The 16,824-nt window shown below is 36.8% G+C and overlaps 2 protein-coding genes across 2 annotated transcripts in view; both read right to left on the bottom strand.

Moving 5' to 3' along the window:
• Positions 1 to 2,096, bottom strand: part of LOC107684704 (tetratricopeptide repeat protein 1-like) — a 10,538-nt gene extending 8,442 nt beyond the window's left edge. Inside the window, exons 1-3 of the mRNA XM_016481038.1 lie at positions 2,004 to 2,096; positions 937 to 1,447; positions 789 to 849 (exon numbers count right to left, since the gene is read on the bottom strand). Of these exons, the coding sequence (XP_016336524.1) occupies positions 789 to 849; positions 937 to 1,419 (544 nt within the window). The 5' untranslated portion in view covers positions 1,420 to 1,447; positions 2,004 to 2,096. The remainder of the gene's footprint in view (positions 1 to 788; positions 850 to 936; positions 1,448 to 2,003) is intronic.
• Positions 2,097 to 8,715: 6,619 nt separating this feature from the next.
• LOC107684736 (alpha-1A adrenergic receptor-like) lies at positions 8,716 to 14,236 on the bottom strand. The gene is made up of 2 exons (XM_016481076.1): positions 13,309 to 14,236; positions 8,716 to 9,354 (listed from the first exon to the last, which is right to left on the bottom strand). The coding sequence occupies exons 1-2, from the start codon at positions 14,234 to 14,236 to the stop codon at positions 8,930 to 8,932; spliced, it is 1,353 nt and encodes a 450-aa protein (XP_016336562.1). The 3' UTR covers positions 8,716 to 8,929.
• Positions 14,237 to 16,824: the final 2,588 nt, after the last annotated feature.

Below are 16,824 nucleotides of genomic sequence, written 5' to 3'. Positions count from 1 at the left end.
TACTTTAATATGCATTGTTCAGCGGCAAGATGAAAAGAAAATACCACGTAAGCTTTTCTAAAGATAGTCAGTTCCCCTCAGAGATACATTCATATAAACTCCTACTCCAGTTATATCGCGATTTGTTTGGCATCTCAACCGATTTGAATAGTCACATATTTTAATCGATTTTCAACTGGTTAATTGTTACATCCCTAATCTTTTCATTTTGATCACATCAAAACACCAGAAAAGTGACTTTTAAACAAGTCTCTTACGCTTACCAAGGCTGCATTTATTAGACGGTAAAAATAGTTATATTGTGAAATTATATATATATATATATATATATTAGGGCTGTCAAAATGGCTGAAAAACTAAATTCGAATTTTTTACTTCAATATTATCAAAATTCGAATTATATTGCACAAGACTGTTTTTTTCAAAGTTGAACTTGCATTCATTTTACATGGCTTTCTAATCATGCAGCTCTTTTGTGTGAGACGCGAGTGCAACCGTGATGAATGTCCCTCTAGAAAATGTGCGTCTTTTCCCGCAATATTTGTAATTAACAACGCAGCAGCGCCGCATCTAGTGGCTTCAACTGGATAGGTTAACAAAAACATTAAAAATGCAATGACACTTAGATCGTCATCGTGTGCCAAACAAAGAGTGAAAAATTTAAGGGGGTCTGAATACTTTCCGTACCCACTGTATATATGTATATAATGAACTATTAATTCATAAACAGAAGTTAGTGCCACTAAAATAAGTGTGAATGCTTATCTTTGACTGTGGGATTGTCTTACCTCCACTCTTAAACTGTGTGTTGCCCTTCTCCTTCAGCTCTAAACTCTCCTTTCTTCTGCTCTGTAAAAAAAAAAGAGAGAGAATATCAATGACAATTGTGTGAAAAATGGTACAGGCAGAACTAGATAAGTGGATAATAATGCTCACCTCTTTTTCTTCTTCCGTCAGGTCTTTCTCCAGTTCACGCAGGTATTCCTCATCATGTTCGTTCACATTGACCATCTCTTCTTTAAATTCTGAATCGGAGTCACCCTCTCTCTGCTCATCGCTCTCCACAAACCCCTCCCATTTCTCCTGTTCTTCATCACTTTCTTTCCCATCACTTAGGTCTTTTGTTAATGAGTCACGTCTATTTTCAGCCGAATGGTCCTCGTGCCCTTCAGTATCCTCTGCTGATGTGTTATCCAAACACAACCGGTCAATGCCATTCATGCTTTCTGTCCTGTCTTCTGACTCCAGCTTGTCGCTGTGCTCCCTCTCTGTGCATTTAACGTCAGTGTGTCCATCTTCTCCAGGTAACTTGTCCTCACAGTCATAGAAACAGTCTTCCTCAGGGTCTGTAGTGGTTTCTCTGGTCTCTGACACTTTTGAGGTGTCAGCCATGGCAGCTGAGAGCGTCTCAGACTCCATCTGGAGTTGTGCTGTCTGTCACCACAACCTAAACAGTATTTAAGTAAAGTAAGTGTAAATGACCTCAAATCATATGCACCTCCAACACTGTAAAACAATTTAAAATGATCATACATTTAGCTCATATGAAGAAAAAAAAAAGACAGCATTCCCATTCAATTTCAGACAGCCATATAAAGCAAGTATGTAATAAGCTAAACATCACAACAGACTCTGATACACTGGTTTTGACTCGCCCTATTGTCATCAACATACATGTCTTGCTTACTTTAGACCTGACATGCCTCGTAACATACCTAGATTATACTAAACTGTTTCTGCATGCATTAAATAAAAAGAGAAACCATAACAACATTCGACTATAGAATGTAGCAGCTTGCATTAATAATTCAGACAAAAATATCAGTCAAAACATACTATTAGCTCATGTGTTAACAGGACTGATTTCACTTTATCAGCTGTGCACTTGGGAAACACGAATCCATTATTTTAACATTTACATTTTCGTCTGTTTTCATATTTACAAGTAGTATGAAAAAACATTTTAAAACAGAACATTTTAAATAAAAACAATCACTCAGTACCTTTTCCTCTCTTTCTAGAAATGAGCCATAACGTCTCTTCCGGTTAATCTTCTTCTTCTTCGTTTTTTTTTTATTGGCGGTTCGCATTCTTAAATAGAGCTCTACCGCCATCTACTGTCAGTAATGGAGCAGAGATTATATTATATCCCTGTGGACACTCTTGGACCTATCAGGACTCGAGCTTTCGATGTTGCTGCGTGTTCAGCTCCTCCATCTACAGCTCAAGTCCCTCACAGCCCAGAGAAGAGAAATTAATAATAATAATAATAATAGAACGAAGAGTAGTGGTCACAATTTTTAAATGTAGCCGACTTATTTGGGGGATATCAAATTCATAAATTAGTTTCCACAAAGAACCCAATTGTTCGCTTTTAAGACGTTACTGTTGTGATTAGTAATTAATTGGTTATTCTTTATTAACTGGTCATAGTTCACAAGTAGTTCTCAATGAGGATATTTTTATTGAATAATTATCAAATATCTAATAAGGAACTACCTTTGTCCTAAATTTGCTACTACTTACTGCTTAGTTAATCTTGTTTCTCTATTAGTTAATAGTATTAAGTTAAGTGTTAATGTAGTACTACCTATTACTTCCTGCATAGTTACTTGTTAACAATGGACCATTATTCTAAAGTGTTACAGACTATCCTACTGGACTCAAAAGCTTCTTTTAATGTTAATTGCTGTTCCCCTTTTGAAGTTGGTCAATTAGTATTCTTCTTTCCTCTGTAAACCTATTAGGCTACACTGAATAAGTACATGTTCCACTGTTTCTCTAATTCTGCATCAATCACACAGTCCTGTTGGATGTTTTCCTATTATATGCATTGCTCAATTAAGTCCTGTATGTCCCAGCCTTAGAAACAATACAATCTTCCTTCCTTCTCCCTCCTGAATTCCTTCATCTACCCATTGGTTGTAGCCTATTAAATGTTGATGCCTGCCCTTTTGCTCATTATCCCAGTAGGATTGCCCATTTTTATTTATCTCCCTTTTTATTATTGATTTGAGTCAATGTATATTATTAATCAAAAATTAAGTTTTGATATATTTATGGTAGGAAATTTAGAAAATATCTTCATGGAACATGATCTTTACTTAATATCCTAATGATTTTTGGCATGAAAGAAAAATCGATAATTTTGACCCATACAGTGTTTTTTTGGCTATTGCTACATATACCCAAGCGACTTGAGACTGGTTTTGTGGTCCAGGGTCACATATATTTGCAGTGTATGACTTCACTTTTCCACTGACAACAATGAAAATAAAAGGAGAGAGAAGGACCAAGATAGTAACAGAAGTCTGTGTGACATCCTGGTATGCTCATGCAAGGTCTTGTGATACATGTGGTATTTAAATATAGAGGCAAACATGACATCCAGGGAAAATAAGCAACACAAAAACTTGTTGCTTATTGCATAAACAGACCACCACACAAAGCATTACAAGCAATGCTAAATTTGACAGCTGCCAGAAATACTTGCAGTGTTTATCAAATGTAAGTGAGTCACAGAAATAACAGAAGTTTTCTAGTATAGTATTACAAATATAAAATGTTATTGGGAAGTGATGCTCTGTGCTGTGGTTACATTAAAACAATAGTTGCAAACTGACTTTCATTTATCAATGTGAATTCCTGTAGATTGTCTTTAGTAAATTAATAGTTCACCAAAAAAAAAAAAAAATTTCCTTACCCAGGCTATCCAAAATGTAGATGAGTTCATTTCTTCATCAGAACAGATTTGGAGAAATTTAGCATTACATCACTTGCTCACCAATGATTCATCTGCAGTGAATGGGTGCCGTCAGAATCGAAGAGTCCAAACAGCTGATAAAAACGTCACAATAATCCACAAGTAATCCACATGTACATTGGAGATCAAAATTAGAGAACAATCCTTAAATACTTGACTTTTTTTCTGAAATATTTTTAATCTTCATCACTCAAAATTTGTAGGAATATTAGCTGTTCTACTAACATGTTTGACAAAATTTCCAAGGCATTTCAACAAAAACCTTTATTTTGTAGAAATAGTGATCAAAATTAGAGAAAAGTGACCACTGTAGCACGAAAGAAGATTTCAACAAAAAGTTTGGAGGGTTACAGCTGTAAAAAAATTAGTAGGAATTATAGAGGCTCTTGCTCTGAATGACTTCAGCACACCTGCGGCTGCAGGATATCACTAGTTTCTCAGACTGTGCTGGTGTGATTTTGGTCCACTTCCACTCTCTTCCATAGTTCAGTAACTGTAGTGGGTTTCTTAGCCATAACTTTGTTGCCAAGGATTTTCCAGAGATTTTCAGTTTGGTTTAGATTGGCCGGCCATTTCAATTTTCAATGTTCTTCAAGGAACTGCTTTACCTGTTTTGCAGTGTGACAGGAACATTGTCTTGCATGAAAATTGCAGGCTGATTGGGAGATGCTTGCAGGGAAGGAACTGCTTGTTGCTGAAAGAGGTTCTGATAAATATTTGCATTCACCTGCCATGTAGCTGTATAAGAGGCCCAACTCCTGCTGCAGAAGACATCCCCCAAACCCTGACACTTCCTCCTGCACCTTTCACTGACTTCTTTACGCACTCGGGCTTCAGTCTTTCCCCAGTTTGACGCCGAACACAATGTTTCCCATCAGACACAAATAAATTAAACTTGCTCTCATCACTAAAGTGAACTTTGGACCAGTTCTCCTCTCTCCACACAATATGCTCCTCAGCAAAGGTTAGTGTAGCCTTTATATTCTTTCTGCTGATGAGAGGCTTGGTCACTGCAGAGTGCGTTTTCAGTCTGACTTCTCTTAAACGTGACGAGAAAGATCCATACCCTGTTCAGTGCTGAACTGTGAGCATTTTCAGCCACAGTGTTGAGCCGATTCTCCATCGAGATTCTCTGCATCATCCTGTCTTCTCGTGCATTTGTCTTACGTGGACGACCAGCCTTTTTGAGGAACTTGAATTAGTGTCATTGTAAAGCTGCAATATTCGAGAAATCACAGATTTGGAATGACCAACTTCTCTTGCAATGGCTGAAAGGGTCATCTCTTTGGCCTTCGTCTGGACCACCTCCTGTCAAGGGTTTCAGTCACCTTAGAGTGGCCCGCCATCTTACAGCCTCAGTAAAAACTGGAGGAATGTTGCCAGTTAAATAGGGTTTGTCATATAATTAAGGAAATTAGCACCAGGTGCCAGATTAACACCAATAACTTGGAGGTATCTGTAAGTGTTCTCTAATTTTGATCAGAGTTCTTTTTCAAATATCTCATTTAAGTTTTTTATACTTTGCTTCAGAATACAATTAATTTATGAAATATGCTTTAAAAAACTGCCCTTCTACTCCTGGATAACTTCAAATAGGACTAAGCAGTGACCTTGAAATTTAGGAAATTGTAGGTTGTTCTCTAATTTTGATCTCCACTGTATATGAAATAATGAAGAAAACGTGAAGTTTCAAGCCATCAAAATAAAAAAAGTTTGAATTATGAACAGTTTGGATATTGAATTTTCTTTACATGTAAACATGTTGTCCATATGTAAACATCACAGATACAAAAGGACTTGTAGTATATAAAAGCCCCTAATACACATGCTTGAATGCATTTTTCAAAGTTATCATCTTAAATCTTATATGTCAAGTGGACACTTTTACAGACGTTTTTAATAGAATACAAAACTTACAAAATCATGGCATCAGGGACCTTCACAAATTAAATGTATTTCTTCATTATACACTTGTCTTGAGAGAAACGAAAATAAGTCTTTATTTACTACTGTACAGCACGCAATATAACACTAAATATAGGGAGACAAATTTTATATGGTCCACTTAGTAAATAAAATGTACAAGGAGAAAAGCATATCAGGAGAAATGTACACATTCTTCTTTTGCTAAATAAGCACTGATGTTTCCCTTAAACTTTTCTGTTGCACAAAACAAACAAATTAAGTCTGAATTAAATTGAAAGTGAAAGATATTTTCCTTTTATAGCCACTGCAATCGAACAGTAAATGTAGAACCAATGACCACATTTTCTTATTAAGTACTAAGTCTTGTTGTATAACACATTTACACCTTCAAAGAATCCAATTTGCTGGTTCAGAGCACATACAATATGTTGGTTTGTGCCTTGAATTGTTCAGTCAAACATTAGCTTTTCATGCCATCCATTCATTTGTTAAAAAGTGTGCCGTAATGACCCCAAACCAAAATCAGTTTAGACATCTGACATCTTCAACACCCTCACCTATTGAACTGGAAATCACACATTTACCTCTAACTGTGAACATAACTGGATAATCTTGACCAGTCCAATAAGCATTATTATAAAACTGACACAACCTGAAGAATAACATGAAGATCAAAAAGGGAAATAAATAAATGAGGTGAACAGACCAGTGAGCAAGTCATACTGAGTTTTATCAGTGCTGCTCACAGCTGTGCAGTAAGTCCAGGTGCCGAGCTGATCCCTTTGTTCATGCAAATGTTACTACAATCATAGCCACTACAACCAAACAGGCCAAATATAGACTCTTCACAATCTACACATTTAAAACCGTATGTACACAATCATACTGATACTGATGTTAAAATGTGAAAAAGTAGTGATTTGGGTCAAATTACCCCAGATTTCCAGCCCTTCTGTCTCTGGAATCGACAAGAGATTTTTCAGACTGATGATGCATTTCTGCTATAATTCACATTTTAAATCTGGCAAAGTTATTTTTTATATTCATTAAATTAAGAAAAGTAAACTAGTTAAATCTAGTAAACATTGCTATATAGTCTTAGAGTGCAACAGTCGGGTTCCAGAAGTAAAAATCCCATTTCATTTTCTCCATAACCTCCTGACTACCATGAAAAAAGAGTTTTGTGAATTTAGTATTTTGTCATGTCATTACATTGTTTAGAGCATAAGAAAACATTTGAAAAATAAAATGTTTGAAAAATGATATTTTATGCATATGTTATGCCATGTCCTCTGTAGAAGACATCGGGACTTTAAAAAGTCCTGTTTTTTAAGAAATAAAAAGACATGAATAGACATGAAAAGTCAAAAACAGTGGGATTTTTGTTTTAATCACAAATTAATTTTCATTTTTTATACCAAACTTTATATAAAGAGGGTTCTCAACTATGTTATGAAGATATTTTTAAAAAACATTTTTCTTTATGCAAAATGTGTGTAAAATGGCCATAAACAAGTTTTTTTTTCCATTATATACAATGTATCTATAAACTGTATCTAATTTGCATATTAATGTGTTTTTGGGGCAACACAGAATGAACAAATAAGTGCAATAATGGGAGTAATAATTAGCAAGATTTTCATAATAATATCTAATATTTAATAGGAATATTGATACATAATTTTTTCTCTATTCATTTGTTGTGTCTCCCAAAATGTGTAATAAACATGCTTTAAGTCCTGGTGTCCTCTACAGTGGACATGTATGAAATCGACGTCCTGTTTCATAACAGAAGGTCATATTTTGATTTGAAAGCCCATAACATTTTCCTGAGATGTTGATTTATGACAAACAATTTGAAAATAGTCAGATTTAAATGATAATTACAAAATATTATCATATTTCCATAAGGGTGTTACACTTGATCACTAAATTAATGTCAGCCATTTTTAAAGACCAAAAACATCCAATCATTTGGTATCTCTGAAAAGCCCTGAATGTGCTCTGTTCAGACTTAAAACTGTGACATGTAACATCTCAGAGAAATCACTAAAACATACTGTCCTCTACAGAGGACAAAACTCCATAGCTGGTAGTCAGGAGGATATGGGAATGGATTTTTAACTCTAACTTTTAAACCTTTAAAGACAATCCTACTGTGAACTATGAGGTTGTTAATTGATGGTATATGCTTACGCTGAAGCCATCAGCCCGCATGATTTCAACTTATTTTTTAAATAATCATGTTTTACAGTAAAATTCCTGATGGAAAAACTACATTACCCATGATTCTGCAAAGAAATTTCCACCAATCAAAAACTGCACAAACAAATCATATCAAAACACTCTTTACACCCACCCACTCCCATGAAGCACTGTCAATTCAGTCTCTCAAACAATATGCTTTGTAATAAACGTAAAATACATTGTTTGTATATACACAATCAACATCTTTGAATAATAATCTCCACTGTTTTTAATTTGATTCTGTCATTCCCAATATTTCATGAGACTGTTTCCCTCATTGAAGCGATTAAGTACACAGTCCTGTACAATTTTCAAACACATTTTTGCTTTAAATCGAATTTTATGCACATCGTAATGTTGTGATTCACCTCTGTAGCTGGTTTGTTTGGTTTAAGGATTATAATTTATTTATTTTTTATCTCTATGGGAAAATAGAAGTAAAATACTTCCGGAACCAATAGTAAGTGGGAACCGTTGCACTTTTTATTCTCCGTCATGCACGGCAATGCATTCAAACTTCTTAACGTGAAACCGGCACTATTTTCATGTCCCAGACTCTCTCTTGTTATACACAAATGCAACTGCCGCCATTTTGAATCTTAGTTGTCGACCGCAGTGAAAATAAATTCAGAGAACTTTAGTGTCAATAATATTACTCTATTGTTGCAGTGTCTATTTTTTTTCTTAGCGGAAGCTTTAAGACAATATGCAGATAAAATAATATCAACTTAAATCAATATTTCATGCCCATTTATTTATTTACTTATTCGCGTCTGCATCCTTATCACCTGGTCGGGGTTTATTTTGTGATCATTACCAGCTGACTGTACATTATCTCTTACATAGCAACTGCAACTCTCAAATTAAACAACAATGCTGACATGCATGACAAGATGCCCAATGTATTTCACATCTATAATAATGTATCAGATCCATCCAGAAAGAACTGAAAGACAGAGAAAATCATTGGCATGAAAGTCTATTGACACCAAGCTAGATTGTAGTCTCAGGTGTGTGTCTAGATATCGGAAAAGGGCTCCCAGATAGGGAGGAAGAGGAAGTACAGGGGCCCCAGCCTGGAAGAAGGCCTGATTCCGGACGAGAGCCCACAACTCTGCTGAATAACGTTGGGCTGGGTTGCACTGGGGCCAGGGTCTGCTGACTGCCGTTCATGCAAATGGAGCTGGTGTCTGTGTAGACCTGGTTATCCGAGCCCTTCTGGACGCGGTAGTTGTACGCCCTCCAGCCCTGTTGTTTCCTCTGCTGACACTGGCACTGCAGGATCCGAATGAAGGCCTGCTTGAACTCACGACTGTAACAGGGGTAAATAATGGGGTTCAGGCAGCTGTTGAAGTAGCCCAGCCAGAAGATCACTTTGAAGAATGTTTCAGGAGGACGTAAACTGGTGTTAAACGACCCTAAAAATAAGAGAAATAAAAGGGAATTTTTGTAAACAATCTGCATGCACAATGCGTTTTCATCTTTTACCAATAGATGGCAGACTTTATCAACTCACATGTACTGTACAGAAATGACTTAAAGAATCAACATTTTTGTAAATCTTTATAATCTTAATGACAATAAACATATTTCTCCCCAACTTCTCATTAACGTTATGTGAACAGATATTTTACTTGAGTGTCTCATTAGTCTAATCACTGTAACAATACAAATATATATATACTGTATATATATATATATATATATATATATAAAAACACACAATGTGTACAAATGCTTTTTTTGCGTTTTAAAAATGCAAATGGCATGGGAAAACATTAACTGTCATTAAAATATGACACACACACACACACACATATAACTGATATAAATCTATATAATATATAAACAGTATTAAATAAAATGTATATAATAATAAAATGTTCTCAATAAAAGTTGAGCCAAAAAAATATAATTTCCTTATTTCTTTGTTCCCTATTTCTTTGTATATGTTCTTGACAGGTTTCATGAAATTAAGTTTTATCTGTCATATTTCTAAGTCTCTAATTCAACATTAAGTCTGTCTCTGTCTTAAAAAGTAAGTCTATTTTTGAACACTTTCATCCTGTCATAAAAAGCATAATTTGAATAACCTGTTCTTTGCTGTGCACTCTGTAAGCTTTTATTAAAATGGTTATCTTAAGTTTTTCCAAAATCTGTCTCATGAGGAAGATTTATAGTGCTTTTACAATTTTAGTCCAGCTACAACCAACAATCTATTTAAAGAAACAAGCCCAAAAAAAAAAAATCGGTCTCTTCTAGAGATCCCATTTTCAAACTGGAAATCTTTCTTAGGTTTTTACTCCCCCGGTCTCCAAAACATTAAAAAAAAAAGGTCACACAGATCCATCATGCTTTTCCAGACTCTGACTGTAGCTCATCTCCGCTCATGAGTTTACTAACTCACTCTTCCCTGAGGAATTCACCATTTTCACTCGCCTGCAAATGCCTGATGTGCAGTCCATAACCTTTTTTTTTGGCTCTGATCTTACTAATTAGACAAAATAAGTCAACAAAAATAACTCTGTTAATCAGAAAGTTTCAAAGTTATGTGCTTATAATAATTCCTCTGTCAGGAACAGGATGGATGCCTGAAGTGAATGATTTGATCTAATTCACTATGGTATGTATCAGTACAGAGCCGGATGAGACTTGGGTTCATTACCACACTTCAAGAAGAGCCACAGGTGTGAGGCCTGCAGTCAGCTCCTATCTCTGCCAGTAAGTGAATTATTCCATTACGTTAAGATGTTCTCGCCTCTTCCTTCTCTAAATCACGTCACTCAGACATCTCTCAGCCAGAGCAGCTATAAATGAAGACAATCTGCGCTATAAGAAGTCAACAAACAATCTTGCAGCAACCTTGTTCATTTAAGCAAGTGGTTTCTGTTCTGTTGTCAGCTGACATTTAGAGAAACCTTGCTGCTTTGTTATTTAGTTGTTTAGTTCATCTGTGATTAAATCTAGTCTGTTGAAATCATTGCCAAAATAGTACAAACTGCCCTTAGAAAACACATTACTTGATGGATAAACTCTTATGTGGCCTGGTGGCAAAGAGGTCATTGATTTTTCAATTATCTGTATTCAATCTGCATTCAATCTACCATCTAGAAGAGAAAATTAATTATTCTGCAGCAGAAAGCAAGTAAATTAATTTTTGCAGCCTTTTGAGCTTAATCAACACTCAAAGCATTTGTGGAAATAAAACATAATAGATACTGTGATTAAAAATATGACAGTTAAAGGAAGTAAAATATTCGCCTGCAGACAGTAACTATCATGACCTAATCTTGATGCAATGCAACCAGAAATGACAATCTTCTCAAACACCAGTTCATTTCAAAATTCATAACATGGCATATGAAAACAAAGGCCACTCAAAGAAGGGAAGTTAACTCCTCAAGGTCGAACACATGGAATATATTTTCCTTCCAAATATTTCCTTACTCATTTGCAGGAAAAACATATCGGCCCATCTGCTAATATGACTCTTTAGAAGGTCACTGGGAGCTGAACTTCTGGGTCATAAAGTGAATATAGGAGGGTGATTAAATTTTGACCAGATTTTTCTGTGGTGGGAATAGTACCTCTCCTATATTCCCACACCTCATCAGAAACCTCTGGGTTCAGATAGGGAGTGAGCCTGGGAATGAGAGTGCTCTGAAGACATTGGCATCTCCAATGCATTCCACCAGGAGACTTCAGCAAGCTTCAGGGACCGGCTCTGTAGTGACTCATCCATTGCTGAATTAAATGGCCACACATCAGGTTAACGTGACAGGCGTTGCTTTCACTTCAAAACAACACATTCATGAGTAAAGGCTTCATACGTCAAAAATGATGTCTTTGCAATGAACCCTCTGCATCTGTTCCACTGGCTCTCATCCATGAGAGAAATTGAAACTGTTCATTTTGTGAGTAAACTTATTGAACTTTAACAGTTTAAGATGTTTTTGAATAACAACGAGAGATCTGAGCTGGGCACCACAAACAGAAAATGAATTTACCAATGGAGCTGGAGACGTGTAGTTTTTCCTGGCAACAGGATCACATTCTAAAGTGTCAGATATGGCACTATCTTGATATTCAATCTGTAAAATTATTGCTATGATTATTTTAATCATTATTTGACTGTTCACAGCATTGCATGTTAGTAGTAACTACTAAACTAAAATAAACTATAAATATGCCATTATTTAAAATATAATGCACCATGATATTGTATGATTTTTATGATAAAATATAGCATGATATTTTAAGATGTGGTCTCTTGTAATGCATGGAGCAATACCAGCAAAGTACCACAATGAAAGTGTAAGACAGACCTAAATATGCTCCAAAATATATTCAGCTTTTACATCTTTCTGGTTCCCTCTTTAAGTGTGATATAATGTGTATGACATGCTTCTACAGCTGATAGAATAATGTGCATGCATTCCACTGTTAATCATCCACCACAGGAACGGCTGTAATTGGAGATAAATTCCACAGAAGACACATGCCGCAACAAATATTTATAAAAAATCTAATTATTGTGGTAATGTCACATGGGTTTGTCTCTCATTTGTCCAACAAGGTTGAACTTTATTTCTTATGATAGATTAATGAAATAATGGGGCATCCTGCACATACTGTCTCAAACGGTATGCCCTGGGACTCCTTTATATCAAAACAATAACACTATGCAGGAGTGGTCAGAACTATAACTAGGATGAATGAACTAGGCTAGACTTTAAATGTTCTTTTAGGTGGGGCAGATGATAAGCTTAGCAAGCTTATAGTTATATTTATATGTTTGCTATAATTTATGAACTACAAATCTGATTTCTAGATGATGGGTCAGACAGACTAGCTAGTGGGAATCTTGATCAGGCTGGTAGACCACACTGGACCATTAAAAACATGTTCTAAACACACTGTTTTTACAACAGGGACATAGACCTAATTTGACAAAATTCAATTTTTTGTCACTTTTTACTTTCTATTCACTTTTTTTGCATATAAGGTGCAGCAAACATTTTTGCTATAAAATTTAAAACACTGTTTCGCTTATAATCTGATCTGTCAGTGTCTGTCGCTCACATTTAAATTGTACTACATTTCGTTTTGGTACATTTACATTTAGCACCACAGAAACTCACAGGCTGAAAGAAGTAGGCTATAAAGCTTTTATCTATTTTGCATCACAAATCTATAGAATTTACAAAGTTTACAAAATAGCTCAAACAAGTGAAACATGTAACTGTAAAAATGTTGAATGCAAAATAAAATGAAGAAATGATTGACTTGTTGACCAGTGCAACCTAGGAGGATTGAGATCTATGTAATAATACCTAAAAGTTGGGTTATAATTAATAAACCATCATACGTACCGATGGGTAGTGCGAGGAAAAATGGTAACCAGCACAGGATGAACATGCCCACAACAACACCAAGCGTTTTAGCAGCTTTCTTTTCTCTAGAAAACTTGAGTAATTTGACTGTCAGCGAGCTCCTCATGTGGCCTTTGCTGCAGTCATCCTGCGTCTGAGAGCCTTTATAATGAATCCGAAGCGTCAGCTCATTGGAGTCCATGCGCTCCTTCATCACTCCAGCCTCGAGGTTTTTCGTGGTTCTTTTGGCAACTACATACACGCGACAGTACATGGCCAGAATCACCGCTAAAGGGATATAGAAGGAGCCCAGCGAGGAGAAGAGCGCGTAAAACGGCTCCTCTGTGATGAGGCACACAGTGTCATCCTCTGAAGGAGGCTCTTTCCACCCGAGCAGAGGTCCTATGGAGATGACAAAGGCAAGAACCCAAACACCCAGCATGGCTAGGAGTGCCCTTTTCTCGGTCACAATGCTCGGGTACTGCAGCGGGTAACGCACCCCGATGTAGCGGTCTATGGAGATCACGCACAGACTCATGATGGATGCGGTGCAGCACAGCACATCCACCGCAGCCCAGATGTCACAGAAAATCCTCCCGAACACCCAGTAGTTGAGAATTTCACGCGTGGCGGACACCGGCAGGACAGTTGTGCTCAGCAACAGGTCTGCCATGGCTAAATTGATGATGAAGTAGTTGGTTGGGATGCGCAGGTGCCTGTTGCACACTACGGAGAGAATAACGAGAATGTTGCCCACGATAGCAAACACAATAAAAGCGCCCAGAACCACGCCCAGTGGAAGCGCGCGGCTGAGGCTGAACGAGCTCGGTTCGGTCCCGTTGCCCGGGGAGCTCGAATTGGAGACGTCGGACAGTTCGGAGGAAGCATTACTCAAGAAGTTCACGGCATGATCTGTATCAGAACTCATCTTGCCTCTGCAGTACCTCCATACCAAAGTAAGAGCAGTATTTACCTACAAATGCGCAAATTGTTACTATTTCTGCATGCCAAACCAAAAAAAAAAAGATAGAAAATGACCGCTTCAAAGGATCCGTAAGCTCTGTTGCGCAACAAGTGCGAAATAGGAAAAGTCCATAATTGTAAACGTTGGATAAGGTCCAGTTGAAGATGTGCGTGTCCGGAACTTGGTTGGCCGAGTTCTCCGCAGCGTCTCTCCCGGTGTTCCCGGCTGATCCAGCGCACTGCCGCTGACCACTCCTGCATTCACCAAACCCCCTCCCCTATGGTAACTATACAGGCAGTCACGGCCTATTAACCTGTTCACTTGGCAAGCCATTGTAACCTTTATTTCTTAAAACTTACCAGTATCTGCTTGTTTTTCTGATAACCATCTAATATTGATTTATTGTCACACAATCCCTCATTGTTACACATTGCACGTATTTACTATACAGTACATTATGTATAATTACAACTAACCCTAAACCAAACCCTAATCCTAACCCTAAGTACATGCTGGTTATTAATATTACTCAGTACTTAATATGCAATTACATTGTAACAAGAACATGTTAAAATAAAGTGTAACCAACTTTTTAACTGAACTATAATTTAGCCATTTACAAATTGTAAATACTAAGTAACTACTGAGATAAGAAATGTTACTAGTTCCAAAAACAGGCACTACAACCGGTTACACTTTATTTTAAGGTAGGGTGACCATACGTGCCATTTTTACTGAGTAATATTAATTAACTACATATACTTACTATATGGTTAGGTTTAGGATTTGAGTTTGGCTTAGTGTTACTTGCATGTAATTATGCATAATTAATTGTTATTATAATAGTAAGTACATGTAACATATAACAAGGACACCTTAAAATAAAGTGTTACCCTACAATCAAATAAATGCATAGTATAAGTTATAGAAATATGAATCAGTGCCAGCAATATTTCAAATACAGTCAAGTCGGAAATGAATAGCTGATATCTGAGCCATTATTTATCACTGATGATATTCAATGGCACAAATGTGCGATTTGTTACCAGAAGCACTGAATAGTGACTATTTTAATAAATGTGAGTCATAAGTAGAAACTGAAAAAGATACAAGCCACCACTGGATTATTTACTGGTAATATAAATTTACTAACATAAAAATAGATGGTACTGTAGTTTATTTTAAAGAATAAAATGTTGCTTGTCATATACACCTTTTTAGCCATCCTGCTGACAGATATAAATTATAATAAAGGGGTCACTTGAGCTTCACAGCGTGCTGTCAGGTAATGCAATATATTGTCAACTGGAAAGCATGCCAATGGACATACCAACCGCTCTATTCTTAGGATCATCTGCAATTTAAAACATGGAAAACTTGCAAACAATATCAAGGTTGTTGATGCACGGTGGTATCTAGATGCCTATTTGAGTCCCACAAGGACTGTGCAGTTATACAATACCAATCTGTCACACATGCCATATGTCCACAAGTTTCTAAAAACATTTATTTTTAGATATTAAGTACCACTTTTAGTCCCAAAGCACATTTTCTAGTGTCTGGTCCTAATGTAGCGCACAAATGAACTGCAGAAAGCACAAAGTCGTTCACTGGCAAAGGTCTGCACGCTCTGCCATCTTTAAAGACTGCCATGAGTGTCCAAATATTCCTGCAAATCATCTGTAATTTTATAAACTAGCCACTAACCCAATCTCTTCGCAAATGCCAGCCAAACAGGAATATACTTTGACAGTGATGAAGTACTTAAATGGCTTGCGCCAAAAAAACAGAAAACAGATATCTCAAACAGATGGATGAAAACCCCCAGAAGTCAACTAATTTATACAGAAATCAAAATAAATTACAGTTAGCCAGAACTGTGAAAAAGGAAACAAGCCTGCTGTCATGCAGGAATATCCTCGTTGTGACAATATTAAATAAGCCTTGCTATTAAAAAGTCAGACTCTGAGAGATTTTACAAAGTGAGGCCAAACCTTAAAGATTGTTCATTACAAAGTGATACAGACACAGCTGATAGATTAAGGAGTCTTAAACTGCACTCCCACCAGAGGCTAATAGGAAACAGCAGAGCATGTGATGTGAAGGGGAAAGTTATATCCTTTGTGGATGGGTCGGTAGGTGATGGCACCAAATGTATGGCTGATGCATTTCAACCCAGACGCCAGTGCTGAGCTCAGGAGAAACAGCAGCCAGACCGCTGTGTGACCAGTATACACGCATGCACACATACCCCGTGATACTGTATAGCTCTTGAAAACCATCCAACTATTAGCTCAAACACACTCCAAGTGAATTAAGGCGATTACATTTAATACCATCGCCGCTTTGGATGATGAATTGCAGAAGGTAATGTGAAGTGAAAGGTGAGATTTAAAGGCAAGAAAACGCTGAGTTGTCAGCCGTACCACGCTAAACTGCGTCATCTTCTCCCAGCGCGGCGGCAAGCATCTGTCAAACAGCAGAGTGACAGTAGATATAGCCTACTCCATATCGGATCATTCTCTTGAAGGAATTACATTTACATTATAGCC

Source organism: Sinocyclocheilus anshuiensis, unplaced genomic scaffold, assembly GCF_001515605.1.
Source record: "Sinocyclocheilus anshuiensis isolate Anshui unplaced genomic scaffold, SAMN03320099.WGS_v1.1 scaffold509, whole genome shotgun sequence".
NCBI classification, from domain to species: Eukaryota; Metazoa; Chordata; class Actinopteri; order Cypriniformes; family Cyprinidae; genus Sinocyclocheilus; species Sinocyclocheilus anshuiensis.
Note: the sequence above shows the minus strand (reverse complement) of the source record. Positions and strands in the feature narration are given on the sequence as shown.